The 17,264-nt window shown below is 48.2% G+C and overlaps 1 protein-coding gene across 2 annotated transcripts in view; it reads right to left on the bottom strand.

Annotated features, from left to right (window-relative positions):
* The window catches only part of COL5A1 (collagen type V alpha 1 chain), a 127,618-nt gene that overhangs the window by 80,157 nt on the left and 30,197 nt on the right, over window positions 1-17,264 (bottom strand). For both annotated transcript variants that reach the window (XM_052668038.1, XM_052668039.1), the window contains exons 3-4: window positions 15,989-16,202; window positions 15,241-15,403 (exon numbers count right to left, since the gene is read on the bottom strand). In XM_052668038.1, coding sequence (XP_052523998.1) covers window positions 15,241-15,403; window positions 15,989-16,202 — 377 coding nt within the window. The remainder of the gene's footprint in view (window positions 1-15,240; window positions 15,404-15,988; window positions 16,203-17,264) is intronic.

Below are 17,264 nucleotides of genomic sequence, written 5' to 3'. Positions count from 1 at the left end.
ACTGCTGGAACGCACTGAAAGAGAGATATCCTTAACTCACCAGCCATCGTGCCCGGCTCCGTCAGTTATTTTTATACATTTTATGGCTTTTTAAACAAACCACAATCTTATCTGCTTGGATGTTCAGGTGTGAAGCAGGCAGTTAGGGACAGGAAAAGGGAGCTGCCATCAGACAGCTTCCTCACACCACACAGCCCAGCCTGGAAGGACAGACGGACTGGGAGAGACCCGTCTTACAAAAGGCTGCTTTATATTCACTCCTCCTTTACAGCCTGGCCAAGCGCTGCAGTAACACAGGCAAAAATAATATGAGAGGTTTCCGTGGCTATTTCAAAGCGGGGAGAAAAGAATAGAGCACAGTTTGGAGTTTTAAAGGCAAAGAAAGGAGGACAAAGAAAAGAAGAAACACCCTGACAGCCTAAACATCTCTCTACCTTGCTATAGGCAGGATATGCCTCCCAAATTTCATTTTCTTATTGTAAAGACTGACTTTACATTTGCAAAATGAGCATTTTTACACTTTTTTTTTTGGAGGGGGGGGGTAAATTGTATGCTCTGGGCAGATGTCTGAACCCTGGAGCAGATTAGAAACACGTGGGAAGAACAAGGAATCCAAACCACACAATTGTATTAAACTGTGTGACTTCTAGTTCAAGTTTCATCACATTGCAGTAAATATTTTCTCCCTAAAGCAGCAGCTGCAGGTGAGGTTATCCACACGAGGTGCTTCATATCTGCACATACGTGCACAGGCTCAGCTGCCCCTCTATGCATGCTTCATCCTTGCTGATAAGCCTCAAAGCCAACAACGTGAGGCCACAGGGCTGAAGTTGCATTTTTGGTTTGAACACGCACAAACCCTATTTCAGCTGTTTATTTCAGGAATACCACTCTGTGCAGACACTTAACTCAAGTTTATGGTCATGAGACTTTTCCAGAGCACTTCCACTCCATCCTGGAGCAGCGAGGCTGGGGATGCCTCCTCCCTGGCAGCACTCAAGGCCAGGCTGGATGGGGCTGTGAGCAACCTGGTCTAGGAGGAGGTGTCCCTGCCTACAGCAGGGGGGTTGGAAATAGATGATCTAAAAGGTCCCTTCCAATCCAAACCATTCTATGACTCTGGGACTTGAATGAGCCCATCCACTGACAGAGGAGCTTTTCTAGAAAGCATCCAGATTTGGGTACTTTTGCAAGACTGCCTTCCTAACAAATTGGCTTGCATGGAGCACACATCCTACTAAAGCCCGGCATTTCTAGCAGCTTTCCTGAAGCTTAATCCTTATCATCAGCCTCTTCCTCCCTTTCTGTGAAGGCCATCACTGAGCAAACATAGCTCCCACCAGGTCCTGGGCATTCCCTGCAGGACACAAAAGCCCAGACACAAAACCTGCTCTCTGTACCCTCCAAGCAGCGCAAGAAGCCAACAGCCTCAGTATCGCAGCCCTTTGGGGCTGCAGGATGAAGAACTCCATCATCCATCCCCCTCACTTGCCCTCTGCCTTTACGTATCTCCTTCTTGCAAAGACACCTTCCCAAGGAGAGAGAACAGGACAGCAGTCAGATCCCTTTGGCTCACTTGGACTGAGCCACCAAAGCCCTGAGATGTTCTTAGAGCTGTGGGATGGAAACCTTGCAGAGCGACCCATCCAGACCACGCTACTAACCAGGCAGGAATGGAAGAAATAAATCTTTCTCTGAGTTATTTCCGAGTTGCTGGCTGGGCAAAGGTGTTCTTTCTATTTCTGGGGCAGGGTGAAAAAATAAAAAGAGAAAAGATAAAAGCTGGCTGCAGAGAAGCCCTTCCAAATTGACTCCGTTTTCTTTGGCTGCTCCAAAACTCCCATGAACGTGGTAAATAGTCTAAATCTTTTTTTCCCCTGTCTAGTTTTGACTGAAAAGTAGGAAAGCTGATTCTGAGAAGAGCTGGAAGGAGGGAAGAGCAAGTTTAGTCTTTTGCACACAGAGCCATCTTGGCGTGCCATCTTATAGGCAACGAGAGGTGCTGAGGTTGGACCCAGAGGGGGTCCTTGGCAGAGCTGATCCATTTCTGCCAACACAAGAAGCTAAAGCAAATGCAGCCGTGTTCTGACAGGGCTGCTGCCCAGAGGGGTACATCCCTCATAGAAACACGGTGGGGAAACGCCTTCACTGAAGCATAAACCCAGCCTTCTAGCCACCACCACACCCCCAGCAACCAAATACTCATCTCTGCTGTGTATGCCAGAAACCACAGTGAGTTATTTAATCTGAAGGTTTAAACTCTTAACACGTGAGGAAGCATTCCCCTCTAATGAATTCATCAGGACAGCAATGCATTTTTTTTTGGGCTGGTTTACCCTGAAAGCAAGCCATGTGTGATCTGTGCAGCTACAGGTGTGTCTGTCTGCCTCAATAACTCCTGCATCTCCATGCTTGATCTCAATCGCATTTGACAGAGGAAAAAAGCTCAAGCTAATTAAATTCCTATAAACATCATGAAAACGGGCAGCCAGGTAGAAGAAAGGCACGACACAGGTTCACTGTCTGAGGGAAAGCTTTGCAGCAGGTTCACATCTGATTGGTTACAGCAGCGTTCAGGACAAGGCATCTCTGTAATGTTCCTGCCATAGGAAGAGTTGCAAGTGACCACAAGGCAAATTAAAAGGAATGCCAACCAGACTCATCTCAAGGCATCTTTGAGGTTCCCAATTACAACAGCAGCTGGAAAAAGATGAGCTGAAGCACCACAAAATAAGCAGTTATTGTATTTCTGCCTATACATAGCAGATACCCTTCGTCTCCTCAGTTTTCCAAACCCAAGAAGAGGGGAAGACAAAACCAGGTCTCAAGCGAGGCGGCTCTTAGAGCAATGGCACGGGGGACAGCAGAGCCCAGAGGGCTGACACTACACAACACTGGCCACGTTCAGGATGGCACTGCCATGAGGTGACCTCACCTGAGCCCTCCTCACACACTGTCATCCATCTGCACAGCAGACACGCTGCTGTTCCTGGCTCTCCATCAAACACACCAAGATCAAACCGTGGCGGTTGGTTCTTTTCCCCCTAAATGACCACACAGCAGCTTGCCACGCTGTGATTTCTGCCTTCAAATTATCAACGTGTCACAGCCCATGCAGACAAATTACACCTCTGCTCCCTAAAAATAGAGGCCCTACAATCACTGTGTGCTCTGCTGTCACTATTCTTGCTTCAAGCCCAGACACAACCTTTATAGCAGTCACTGCAGGGATTTTTGTTGGTTTGTTTTCCCCCTGCAGATTACAAACATTTAGCCAGAAATAATGCAAATCTATAGGATAACTTCTAAAGGAATTCTGATCTCCCAGCTATTCTTTTTAATGAAAGTAAGCACTCTCTCTCTACAATACCAACACCAGGAGCTGAGAGTGACTTCCTAGCAATCGATTATTCAAAATGACAAGATACCATTCTATCAGACATCCACGCAGAACCCAAACGTTTGCTTTTAAAGCTATTGACAGTGCCAACCTGCGTGCAAAATAACGGCTATGGATAAGCAGACACTGCCAGGTTTGCAAGCAGTTCCTTCCAACTGCTTTCAAATAGGAGTCTGTTTGGCTCAGCTCTGTTCCCACAGCGCAGCTCTGTTCCCCAACTGAAACATCAAGTCAGAGGATGCTGCTGAACACTTGCAAGCAGCAAATTACATAATTCAAAACGTTTCTTTTAATAAGCACTTTTGAAGTTGGCCTCAGCGGGTATGCAGGGCAGATCAGGATGCAGTCAGTAATGGGATTTTGATGGTCAAGGAAAGAAGTAAGGATGAATCAGGGGCAGCGCGCAACAAGGCGATACCCTGCCTTGCAGTCATTGCTTGCAGGCACCCAACTGCCCTCCACAGCCTTGCCCACAGCTCTGGGGGTGTCCACGGTCATCACTGCCAGGGCAACCCCACAGGCATCATCCCACAAAACTGGCATTGAGGCCCACTGGAAAACTGTTAACCAGTAGCTTGCGTGTAGTGGGAGGCATTTCCATAACATCAGCCTGTCCAGTATGGAAAAAAAAAAGACAGAAAGCCCAGCCCAAGCCTCTGAGAAATGAATGGGACAAAATGAATGGATGTCATTGTCTATCACCGTCCGCCAGCACTTAACTAGCAGTTAATAAAGCTGAGAGAAGATGATGAAACAATGAACAGTTTTGAAATCATGCCTTCATTCTGTGCCCGGTGTATCGAGCTGCTGTTCCCCTGCCCAGCACATCTCTCTCCTCCCAGTTCTCATCATCTGGGGGGTCATTCCCCACCATGCTCGACCTGAGCAGCCCTGTGCCCCGGCTGAGGGCTCAGCACTTTGAGCCAAGCTCCATTTCTCATGTAAAATGAGAAAACAGCAGTTTTCCTTGGAGAGGAGACACAGCCTTGAGGGGCTACATAAAACCAAATTAGAGAGAGGAAAGGCTGCCAAACGCTGCCCAGCCTTCAAATTTCTTCTTGTGGTCTTGCAGGCCTGACCACATACTCAAGTTCCCTGTTTTCTTTACTGTTCCATTTAGTGCTGCATTCCCCCCATCCAAGCTCACCTCCTGATGTCACCGGGTTACCAAGTGCTGATCACACTGTTCCAAAGTTTCCCCTCTTCATCCAAATCAAATAATCCACTAATAACCGAGTGAGAGGAGAGCTTTTTTCCTACACAAGTTATCCTTCAATGACATATGTGTGAACCATAAGGGATAGCTTAAAAAACAGATTCCCCCTTATTGCGAGCTGCAGCACAGCACATCGTGGTGTTGCTCTTTTGTGCCTTTCCCCCTCCGCGCCGAACGTGGCTGTTTCCTGGCTCCGGTTTCACGTTGATTTATTTCCCTTTCGTCTATGGAAAATGAGGAACGAGAGCAGCTTCTGCTCTCTGCGCCGCCTACACAAAGCTGGAGATGCAAGCAGCGTATGGGGGAATCGCTTGGTGGAAAATAGGGGGTGAAGAAGTGAGATTGCTGGCTGAAGTGGCACGTTTGAGGCGTTGGAGTCACTCTGAGCCTCATTGGAGGCTGTCGCTGAGATCTTGCTGAGCCCCACGCATGCAGCATAGCCTGGGAGGTGTGGACCCCAGGAAGCTTTGTCCCCAGCCCTACTGATGATGGAGGAGGGAGACGTGAAGGGAAGCAGAGGGCTAGGGGAGGTGAAGAGTCCTCACCTTGGTAGAGAATGGGAAAAGGCTTGCAAGGAAACCAAAGCCTCCAGCTAACATCCAGACACAGCCATCCGGGGTCATGAAAACTCACCTCTCACAGAGAGGACGCTTCGCAGCTTCATCAGACAATTCACAACTCTGCTACAAAGGCAGTGAGAGCAACCAGGTGCCAGCCCATTCTACTCCTGCATGGTTTCCTTCCTATCCTCTCCCCTCTGAACGCTTCCCAAACTCCAACAGGAAACCCGAGGGGAGCCCTCAGGCAGCCCCAAAGCCCAGGGCTCATTCTGCAGAGCATCAGCCTTCCTCTATGGACTCGCACCCATTGTCCAAGGGTGGCTCTTTACTATCCACCAGGGCTTCCTGCTTCCAGCCCAAAGCAACTGGAGCTCTTCTAAGCACCAAGGTACCAAAGCTGCACGCCCCTTGCTTCTATCCCCAGTTTTACTTTTCTCAATGCTGGATCAACCTGGAAGTGAAGCTGCTGTTCTCATCTCAGCTGAAGGACATTCCATCGGCACCATCACCACCCTGAGATCCACCACGAGGTTTTACCCCAGCCCTCCTCGCTGAGGTGGCTCGGGATCAAGGGGTTTTGTCTACACAGAGGCTTTTAATCAGCACTTGGAATGCTTTCTGCCCCAGGAGGTAACTACAAGAATCCAGGTTTTATGGATTAAAGGGAATGGAGGAAAATTGACCTGGCTGCCAAAGTTATCTCAGGATGTAAGTGGGATTACATGCTTAGCCGTGGGGATATCTGCTGACACACTCAGAATTTAACTTAACACCAAATTTTGGTTGAGAAAGAATTTTCCAGTGCTTGGCAGGCAGCGGTTACCAAATGACGGAGCGCTGCATGGGACACATCTGCTGGGACCACCCGAGAAGGAAACTTTTGTGCAGGTTTCTGTTGGTGCTTCCCAGCACTCCTGCAAATCTGCCCCACGCTGCTCAGTACAGAGCTGGAAACAGAGAGCAGAGCCATGGTGCACGTGCACTCCTAACATCTCCCATCTGCACACCTTTTCCTCCCTCCACAAGACAGGACTGCCTGCCCGCTGCATTCAAATCCCTCTCCCTTCCCACCTTAAATTCACCACTCCAAAGCCTTGTGTTTAATGGCACCATCCTGCTCAGCTCCCCTAGCAGAGCTAAGTGGGCACCTGCCAAGCTTTTCATCCCAAAAGAGGAGCTGGGTTTTGCTACCCTATGGCTTTCATGCGTGCAGATGCCTAGAACAGCCTAGAAATGCTGTTATCTGAACAAACCCATTTCAGACTAGGGATGGCTGCAGCATGACCAGCACAATGGCTGAGCATCACAGCTCAGATTTCAGCATTCTGAGGAGCAAGCTGGAAAAGGGTAAACATAATTTGCAGATACATTTGCTTATGCAAGGCATCAAAGCCCCAGGAAAACCGTGCTGTGTTTGCAGACATTCCAAAGCAGAGAACAGTGCACAAATGCAATATTCACCAGCAATTCTCTCGTCTCCTCACACATTTCGCTTCAGTGGCCAGAGCACTGTTTGTTCAAATAGGTTCTGACCTCCTGAACCATGGCCAGTATGTGGCTACGTGGGGAAAACAATGAGCCCACGGTGAGAGGCTTTTTTCCGTGTTCTTGGAGGGAATAGAAAACACACATACACACACGAGTACACAAATCCCATCCAATACTCTGCACAACTCATTAGGAATACCCTCTTCCAGCTCCCATCCCCAGGGTGATATATTTATTGTGAACACATACATTCGATCCTGCTCTGCTCTGTGGAAGCAAGCAGTACACCTGCACACCAGGGATGTCTGGAGCAGGCTAGGATTTTCCTTTGGGCTTTGGCAAGCAGCCCAGACCGCCTCAAAAAAAAAAATTAAAATAAGAAGGCCTCACCATGTGCAAGGAACATGTGTTTCATTTGTTCGTACCTAAATGACAAGGGAATGGGTCTAGCACCAAGTAAACTAATAGAGGCTCCTACTTAGGGGATGCTTTCCCCATGCCTTAGGGAAACGACAGATTGTTGACCCCTGAAAGCAGGGTCCTGCAAAGTGAGGACAATGGTAACAAAGCCCTAAATTGCAAAGAAGCCTCAGTTTGAGCACTGGCGGGTCAGTGAGGACAGTGAGCACAGTGAGCACAGCCCCTGCCTGAGCTGCACACTGCACAGCTCGGCGCCTGTCTCCCTGCCCCTCCAGGCACCAGTTTGGCTCCACCGAGCCTGCACTTCCTCTAACGATCTGCTGCAACCATGCAAAGCAGGCTTTTTGTACGTGGAAGAGAATGCCTGCCTGTCCGTAGGCCTCGGTGCCAAAAAATTCGCTTATGCAAATAAAACTAATTGGTGTGACCTCCCACGCTGAACAAGGTTTCCAAATTAGCAGGGAAGGGGAAACATGCACTGATTTGGACCAGTGGCACACCATGGTTCTTCGCTGCTCTCAGTAATGGCTTTTACATATTGTGCAGCAGCGCTGCCAGCAAAGCTCAGCTGGAAACTTCGCCCCAATAGCATGAGTATTTGGCTTTCCCCCCGTGCTCAAGGTGAAGAAAATCTTTCCCAGTCTCCCAACGTGTCCATCTGCTCTCACGCAGTGTCTCCCACACCCCGCGTCCTCTCTGTGGCTCCCAGCAGATACCGATGTCCCCCACACCACTGGGAGCCCTGGCATGATGTCACTGGAGAGGAAAGGGTTTCCAGCATTACATCACCCGTCTGGGCTCTGCAATCAGCTCTCTGCACCTCAAAGTTTCCATGGAAGAACCGAGCCCCCTTCTCCTCCCTCCCTCCCACCAGCCAACAAGGGAAGCGAGCTACAAACGAAGCCATCGGCTGAAAGAGTAATGAGGAGGCCCCAAACAGCATCCATCATGTGCAACGAGCCTGCCTCGTCGCTGCCTGCCAGCATTTAGATACAAAAACTCTGCCAGGTGAGCATCAGGAACAATCAGACAGAACTCTGCTCCCCAAACCCCACGGTCCCTGCAGTGGATGGAAATTATACTGAAAGATGAGCTTTGCCTACCAGAGACTGTTCTGTTCCCCTTGTTAACTGCCTGAACTGCTTACTGCTCTCTGCAAAAGGGTCTCCTGGCCAGGGGCAGTGGGGCCATAGCCTTCCTGTCCTCTCCAGGCTTCTGTGGCCCAAAGGGAAAGCAGTGATGGAGAGCCCTCATGCTACTGCTCAGTATCCTTCCCCCACTGACCATTCTCCCAACTCAGCATCCTCATCCACACACTCCAAAATGGCAAAAGCTCAAAGATGATTAGCTTGGAGGAGTGGCTAGCAAGGAAATGAGATTCAAGACTTCTTGTTTGAACTACAATTACAAAAACTTGTCCATTACACATTGCTGCTGCTGCAGCCACTGTCCTGGAATAGGCAAGGAAGCCAAGTGGTCCCCTGATTCGAGCAGGACCTCTGCCCTTCATTTACAAAATTATTACCAATAGATTTTAATGACTGCTAATTGCTCCATGTCTTCAGCATCCATCATGCTGTGCCAGCAAAACCACAAAGAAGGACCCCTCCAGAAATTGCTTCAGTTGGATCTCCTCCCATTTATGTACCACTACTACCCTGTTTCTACACCTGGGCACAACTGCAAACCGTGTACCATTACACTACCTCTGTACAGCCAGCATTTCAGATGCTCAGTTATCCAAAAACAGTTAATTACACATTAATCAACCAGTAATAGCAACTCTTTGCCTTGCAGCTAGCATTCAGTGGTGCCCATGCCAAGGATAAAACTGTGCCATCAGGCCTTGTGCTACTCTGGCTGCAAGAGCAGGGCTTGGCTCAGACAACTGCATGAAGTGATGCCATACAGCTTCCTAAGCCTGGGTGTGTATCTTGGCTGGATTAAAAGATACACGATGCACTGCATTGCTGTTAAGCATCAATAAAAGCACTTTTATGATCTGTCTGAACTATAAAGCACGTCTCTCCATGCACTGGATGCAATCATTGGCCAGAAGGCATGAGATAGCAGCAAACTCCAGTAACGACCTACACATGACAAGCACACAGTGTCTTTTACAGTTAAAGAAATGGAATTTATCACTAACAAACAAACAAACAAACAGAATTAAAACATTAACGATGCCGCTTTATTAGCCGTAATTACAAAATACACATCATGACAGGCAACCCTGGCCCACTCACAAAGCTTGACTGCAGTCCAGGTGTCTGAGCTGCCAATTACCCAGAAAATCTCAGTGCAAAACAGGCGTTTGGGCAAAGCACACACAAACAATTAATCCAGTGTTTCCACCTTAACCTTCACTCTCCTTACAGGAACCTGACAGATAGGGATCATAAGGAAAGGTGTCACTTCAGGGATGAGAATAAACCACCTTAAGCACAGACTGCAACTTTCACAAGCTGCTTTGCAGTTCTTCTGCACGCACTCACAGACACACTGATAAAACCAGATGACGTCCCTGGGCACCTGGGTAAGACAATCCCATGCACAAGACTTGCCAACCCGAGCCAAGTATCACGTTGGGGTTTTGATTAAACTGACTGCATTGCTTGGCCTCTGGCACACAAATCTCACCATTAATTGCAAAGCCATCCTGAGGCAAAAGCTTCAGCAGTTGCAGATATATTCTAGGCAGCACTGCTATTCTGGAAGAGCCCAGCTCTGTGATTCAATCCATATGTCTCAAGTGCACCATTTCACTAAAGAGGATCCCTTTGGAAAAAAAGGAAAAAAAAAAAAAGCAGAAGAAATGACGAGAAAACCAGCAACTAAATGGAGAATTATTATGAGACTGGGGAAAGCTACAGACATCTTCAATAAAGAACCCTAATGCTGGCTCAGGACGTTTCATTTTCCATCATCTCACACCACAGTATAAGCTGGTGGTGTAAAACATCGACTCTTTGCACTCCCTGAAAGGCTCTACAGCAAAAGAGGTGAAATCAGATTTGGCAGGGCCAGGAAAGCAGGCAGCCAGAACTGTAAATTAACTTCTTTCAGCAGTCTGCTGAGGCAGGAAAAAGTACACGGGAGCGTGCGTCTGTGGCGCATCTCGACAGAGAAATCCAGGTTAGTATACACCCCTAATTCATTTTAAAAGCGTTTTTTGAAGCTTGACAAGAACTTCAGCACGAGCTTTGCCCAGTTCCTTCCTGCCCCTGACCGTGCAGAATGCAGCTCCTGGTTCAAGGAAGCTGGGGACCTTGCTACCCTCCCTCAATAAGTGCTCCCACCTGCACCAGTGCCTCGTGCTTCTTGCTCCTGCACAAAAGATATGAATGACATTCAGAGCTGAGGCTCCCCATGAGGTCCTCCCCCAGGTGAGAAAGCTTGCAAGCTTTGCAGTTACCACCAGCCTGACGTTCCCAAAAGCCCGTTGCATTAGTAGCACCGTTATCCTCCTGCAGGAGCAGATAGAGGCTATTTGACACGTTAACAGCACTCTGACTGCAAAAGCAAGCCCTAAATCTGTCCTCCAGCACCAGAAAAATACAGTAAGATGCATTTGCACAGATAGAAAGACTATTTTCTGCGGAACACCTTTTGCTAAAGCAAAATTTATTGATCCAATCTTGTAACCTTGAAGGCATCTGGAAAAAAAAAAAAATTAACGTTCAGAAAAGGTAAACCTAAGAGCTTTCTCCAGAGCAAGAAATGCTAAATTCAAGGGCACAGGGAAGGAGAAAGCCATGACAACAGTGAAATGAAATCTGGGATTATCAACCCCAGTGACAATTGTTTTTGTCTAAGTGTAAACAAGGCAGAAGATGAAAAGAGAGCTGGCATTTCAACCCGAGAGCAGCACAGCACCTGAGCGGCACAAACATCTCAGCTGAGAGCACTGAAGCACTCGGCGGCCCTAAGAGCAGCCCCAGCACCCTGGCTCACCCTCCCTCCATTTCTGATACTTTCATTTTGCTGGTGGTCTTCAAACACAAAAAAAACCCAACAAAAACACAAAGGAGGAGAGAGGACGAGTGCCATCCTTTTAGCATCGTACACCACACCTCATCCCAGGCCAGCATTTGGCTTAAGCCAAGAGCAGATGTTTCCGCCAGCCTTCAGCTTCCCTGCATTGGCAGAAAGGTACATGCAGGCGTTTGGGAGACCTCCTCACTTCACACCTTGTTTGGCAGCATCAAAAGAAACCGTTTGGCTTTATGGTACCAACTGGACCAATAAGACACAGTTATGGTACTCAGCTGCACAAAATAAGCTCCTCTTGTTTCCTGAGAAGCCAACCTTCGAAAAGCAGCATGCACACTGAACTTTTCTACTCACGGGAAAACTAATTTCATCTACACCAATACCAGGCACTATTCCTCTATTACTTCTTGAGGATCAAAATGCCACTTCTCTCGTGGGACAGTCCCCCAAAACGTTCAATGGCTGAACCACAAACAATTCAGAACTATGGAAGTTCTGGGGCTCCAGTAAGGGCAAACTGCACGTTGTTCATCAGCCCATTGCTGAGTTTGCAGGGCTGAGCAGTAGAACAGGGCTGGCCCCCACACTGCTGCAGGAAACGAGCTTCTGTGGGTTCACATGAGATGCTTCAACACAGCATGCAGACGGTGTGAGTTCACCTCACCCAGCCGTGGGGGCAACGGGTACCTGCCTCAGCCGTTAGGCAGCACTTTCCATTCATAAAGAATCTCCAGCTGCACATTATGGGATTTCTTTGTTCACTGCTATAATACAAACACTTCTGGGATTGAAACACAGCACCGGTGACCTTACCGAGCCAGGACCTGAACTTTGGTTCAACCCACATCTGCTAAACCAGACCTTCTTCAGCCCAGGCTGCCCTTCTTCAAGACCACCTCCATGCTGAGCTGGAAAAGCCATCCCATGGGAGATGCTGCTCCCAGAGTCTGTGGATGCAGCAGTCAAATGGATTAAATGAGCAGCACTCTGCTTGGGCTGGCTACACACAAAGCCTTGTGGGGCTTTGGTTTGGGCAGACATCCCCAAACTCAGAAGTAAGCTGTGCATGGAGCAGAAGTTACCTGCCAAGGCCGTCTTCCATGGGCAACCTCCCATGAAAGCTCACAGAGCATCCAAACAACCTGGATGAAGAGTAGAGCACCAAGAGAGGCCCATCACCCAGCACACCGCAGTGAGGCTCTGGAACAATCCCCCAGGTTTAGTGCTCAGCCTTTTGGGGACAAGGAAACCACTACAAATTTGCATTCTAATATATCTGAACTGCAAAAGAAACTGCTCATCCCCCTAACAACAAGACACATCCACGTGCCTTCTGACCTCCTCCCAGCGCTGCCATAGCCGCAGGAGCTCTGCTTGCTGCAGCCTGCGTGCCAGGAGTTTCTCCCAGCCCATGGGCTGTTGCTTTGCTCACTCCCCCTGCAAAAGGCCTTCGCAATCTCACAACAGCAGTCTCTCACTCACAGCTTGATGCCAGCCGCAGCTGCCCGAGCCCTGTCCTGACATTTGTACACTTCTGTTGCAAACAACAGCTCGGCACAAAACTTAACTTGTACAACCTAGGCTCTCAGCTTGGCCACTCTTCAAACCCACCCGGCGTTCCCAAAGCCTCACAGAGACCCACTCAGCCTCCCAGCTAATTGAATTTTAATGAGAGGAAGCAGTTTTTTCCACCAGGAGAACGCCGCGCTACAGAAATGCTCTGAACCCACCCCCCCACCCCCCATCCCTCCTGCCTGGCTGAGTTCTGCAGCAGAACACAAGCGAGGACATGGCCATCCGTGCACCCAAGGGACAAACACAGCGCAGCCGCTTTGCTGTGACCCCAGTTTAAATAATTACGACTTTCCAAACAAGTAGTGCTGGGTTTTTATTTGGTCTCAGCCCTGCCCGGGGTTCAGACAGATGGGAATTCCCACTTAGTGCTGTCGCTGATCCCAGCTGAGACCAAGCCTGCCTAAGCTCTCCCAGCCGCTGCCTTCCATCCCACACCCCGCAACAGGATGGAGAAACCTCCACAGCAAAGACAGACACGCAGCCAGGCTGCAAACACACCGGGCAGCACAGCAGCACCAAGCCAAGGCTGGCAGGGCAGCTGCCTGCAGGACAGCAGCAGCTTCAGCCCATGGCTCAGCCCAGAAGCAATCAGCTTTTCAAGAATGCACAGCCCCCTAATTGTTTGCACCTCTTTCCCATCATCCTGAGCCACAACCCTCCCCACACACTTTCTGCTTCAGCGTGCAGATTGCAGAGAAGAAAGGAGGGCCGAAAGGAAATTGAGTTGCTGAGATATGGAGGAAATTAGGTTATAGTCCACTGCCTTCATGAAAACTATTAATTAGGTTCAGTTTAAAGCTGCTGGTATCTTGATTAGTGTTTACGTGAGAGCATATGTTGAAAACCCTCTTTGTTTGATGAGGATGACAAAAGGAAAGGACAAATTCCAGAACTGGAGATCTTGCTTGCTTCCCTCCTCCCTCAAAAGCTTATACTGACGCTTTACAACATAGATGTGCAGAATATAGGAAAAAAACAAACAGATTTGCTAATTGTTCATTTCTGGTCAAATAACCAGAACGTTTCTCAGGAAGCTCCCACAACAACCCCATAGCTGCATTCTGCACCCAGGGCTGATGACAGGGCAGCAGCCTCCCGCAAAGGGGAACCACTGCTCTATTTTACACCACCCCCAGGATCTAAGAGGGTTCACTGAGCACAGCCCTCTCCCTGGATGGAAATAATTTAGCCAGGAGCATTTCTTCCCTATGAAGGAAGAGATGGTCCTCACCAAACAGCAGCAAAACGAAGCAGCTTACATTTCCTTACTGGTTTGGATGCAACACTCGTTTCTGCCATCAGATCCCCCAGACCCCAGTGACTCCCCAGGGGAGCTCACTACTTTATGTAGCAGCTCCACTTAAAATACAGCAACCAGTACCACATTTTTGACAGCATATCCAATGCTTGTGTGACACTCCAACACCTGTTAAACTCAGCTTTTACTTTTTATTGTAATAGTCAGCTTTCCCAGGGATTGCCTATTAATTGAACGCAACGTAGAAACCCGGTGCTTGCTCCCTAACTGGGATTTTGGCAGCACCGCTCAGTCCTTGCATCCCTGCTCTGTTTGTTGGTAATGTTACTGCAACTCTCTGAGTGACAGCACAGTGCAGGCAGGAGCTGGCCTCGCTGCACTTCTAATTATCCCCCAGATTGATGCTTCCTATCCCTCTGCTGGGCTGGGAGGCCCATGAGACACAGCACTTCCTGCGTGCAAGCTCAATAAATAAGGAGGTAGGGAAGTCAACAGGCCTTGTTTACACTCCATTGCACTGGCACTGATTTCAGGGAAGCAATTCTAGCTTGCAAGCAAGCTCAGGGACGAGATCACTGTATGCATAAAAGCCTCAGAAGTACAGCAGAGCACAGGAGTTGAGATTGCTAGCAAAATGATGTATTCAACTAGCTGCTGAAGTATGGGAAAAGAACTTCTACCATATGCACCTCGTCTATAAATAATCCTGTATCTCTTTGCTTAAATCATAGGAGCTCATGGGAACATTCCACCCGTCACGATTTGGGGCTGCATTTTAAAAAGCAGTCGCTGTGTGGGAGATGATGGGGCTGGCAAACAAGCTGTCAAGGAGACTCCTTGAGTCACAGTGCAAGGAACCAGGAATCAATGACCAGTGCACGGAAAATGCGCAGATTACTACGGACTTCGTGAGAACTGATTTGCAAGAGACTCTTTCTTCTGTTTACTGCCCCTCAAACAGGATTTAAATCATAACACGGGGATAAAAGAAGTCCTGCTACTTTCAAAAGTGGAGCCTTTTCCATCAACACAGAGCACAAGAGCTACAGATCCGTAAGATTCTGGCAGAGGAGCTGGTTTAAAACCTCAGCAGGGGAGTGAAAGCAGAGAACCAGGGGAGATTCTCCAGCAGCCAACCTGGCCCACTGCTTGCATCAATACTAGAGGAAGCATTTACCTAGTTAGAACACAATCTCTAAGAAACTAAGTTACATATTAAGGAATTCCATGCAAAAATCCAAGACACGTTTCAAACAAGAGCTGTCAAGCCCTCAAAACCAAAACCCAGCTCTGCAGAACGCCTCCAGAGCTGCTCATCATCACGACTTACCTCAAAGACTTCCTCATCTAATATCCTCGTTCCAAATACAATGATGCCATTGACGTCAATGATGGGATGGTCACTTCGATCCAAGAACTTGGTTATTTTCTTTTTACAGTCCAAAATCAAGGTGACATTTTTCTTCTGCACGCTGATGGCGACCCTGTGCCACCTGGAAGAACACAGCCCACAGATGTTACACAGAGCCTTGGTCTTTCAAGAGCAAGCCAACGATTGCAATAACAACAAATCCCTCGTAAAAACTCTCCTGCAAACCTTCACACCAGCTATTATCTGCAAATGGGTGAAAATCAGCTTTAGGCAGACTCTACATGAGTCACTGGAAAGAGAAATGACTGTGCTGGCAGATGCCATTTGCTTTTCAACCCTCCAAAATAGCTCAGAGAGCACCTGCTCTTGCTTCAGTGAAGGGACTGATAACTCCCTGGCTATCCCTCCTTCCACCCTCCTTATGCCCTGTGCAGGATCCAAGGGGGATTTTTATTGACAAGGGTTTCCTTTGGACTTTTCATAACAGGAGCCAACAGTGCTGCTACCCCCCATAAGCACCAACACAGTTTGCACTAACTGGTACAGGGTTCACCTTTTACATACGCACTGTTCATCTGCCAGAGGGTACAGCTGAAGAATGGGATGTATGCACAGACATTTGTAGGACTCCAGTTTTACACAACACATGCTGGCACTGTTATAAACAATGTACTGTTTGTTCCTTTGTGCACAAAATTTCACTTACTTGCCATCTGCTAGGTTAATGCCTCTAAAGAGAGGATAGTCTTCTGGGCCTGGCTTTCCTGTATGGTCTTCATACAGGAATACAGGAGATCTACCCATCTCCACACCAATTTGCTGGATCCCTTGCTCATTGTAAATTGAGATCAAGAAGGACTGACCTCCTTTCTTCGCTTTTACAGTGGTTAAAATGGAGAAGTCCTCTGGGAATGGGGAAGCTGGAGTGGAAAAGCAAAGAGGTTAGTCAGGTTTCCTTGACAATGAATCCCTACAGAAACAATAGGTTGCCTAATGATCTACACAAAGAAGGCTGACTCTTCACCCCTCCAGATGTGTGTACATCAGCATCTCTAGAAGCATATCCTGGGAAAGAGTTCCATCTTTTCCCCCAAAGCCTACTGAGATTCAGGGCTGGAACCTGAAGTAGATTGCACCTGCAAAGCCAGAGCAGGGCAGTGCCTCTCAAGGGCTACCCACTCTAATGGCACAGAACTGAACGTCACCAAGGATCTTCCATTAATCATCGGAAAGCCTTTTGCCAGCCCTCACTGCCCTGCCACACAGCCAAAATCCACTCCATATTTCAACTTGCAGCACAGTTCAAGGTCTTCCAGAGTGAGAATACAATGCTGGGAAAACAGAGGCTCTAAAAAAACTGTTGGTTTAAATGTATTATTTGCACCAAACTCCTCCTCGATGCGTCCTGGAGAATTAAGGAGAGAAGGCAGAAACTTCCTTTCTTTCATTTATCACACCATCTCCAAATTAACTTAATACATCAGAAAGACAGAGGGAGGTAAGCATTCCACACCAGTTAGGCAAATAAAACTCTCCAACACTGTATGTAAAGACGTAGGGGAATTGCATCAAGTTTCATCTATTCCAGGCCCAGAACAGAGCATTCTGTGGCTTTGGCTTTCAGGGCTGGTACAGGGGAAAAAAAAAAATCTGTGAGCAGAAATAAATCTGGCAAACAGCAGGAAACGCCGGTTTGTCTGCATATTGAACAGCTCACAAGTTTCCATGATTTCTCTCCACTCAGGAAAGCAGACTTCTCTGATCTCAGGTGGTATCTTTCCATTTTTGCAAGGTTTGCATGGGAAGGGTCTGCAACTCTGGGCTGATGCCCTCGAAGTTTCAAGTGGACACAAACATCACCAAGCCATGCCCCGTGCAGGACGTGTCTCCTTAGCTCGTCTTTTCTCTGCCCTTCATATAGAACCATCACAAATGGAAAAGCTTGGATGCACACGTTGAAGAGGAGGTCTTAAAAACCCCAG

Source organism: Tympanuchus pallidicinctus, unplaced genomic scaffold, assembly GCF_026119805.1.
Source record: "Tympanuchus pallidicinctus isolate F22 unplaced genomic scaffold, pur_lepc_1.0 scaffold8, whole genome shotgun sequence".
Lineage (NCBI taxonomy): Eukaryota > Metazoa > Chordata > Aves > Galliformes > Phasianidae > Tympanuchus > Tympanuchus pallidicinctus.
This window is presented reverse-complemented; position numbering and strand designations above follow the sequence as displayed.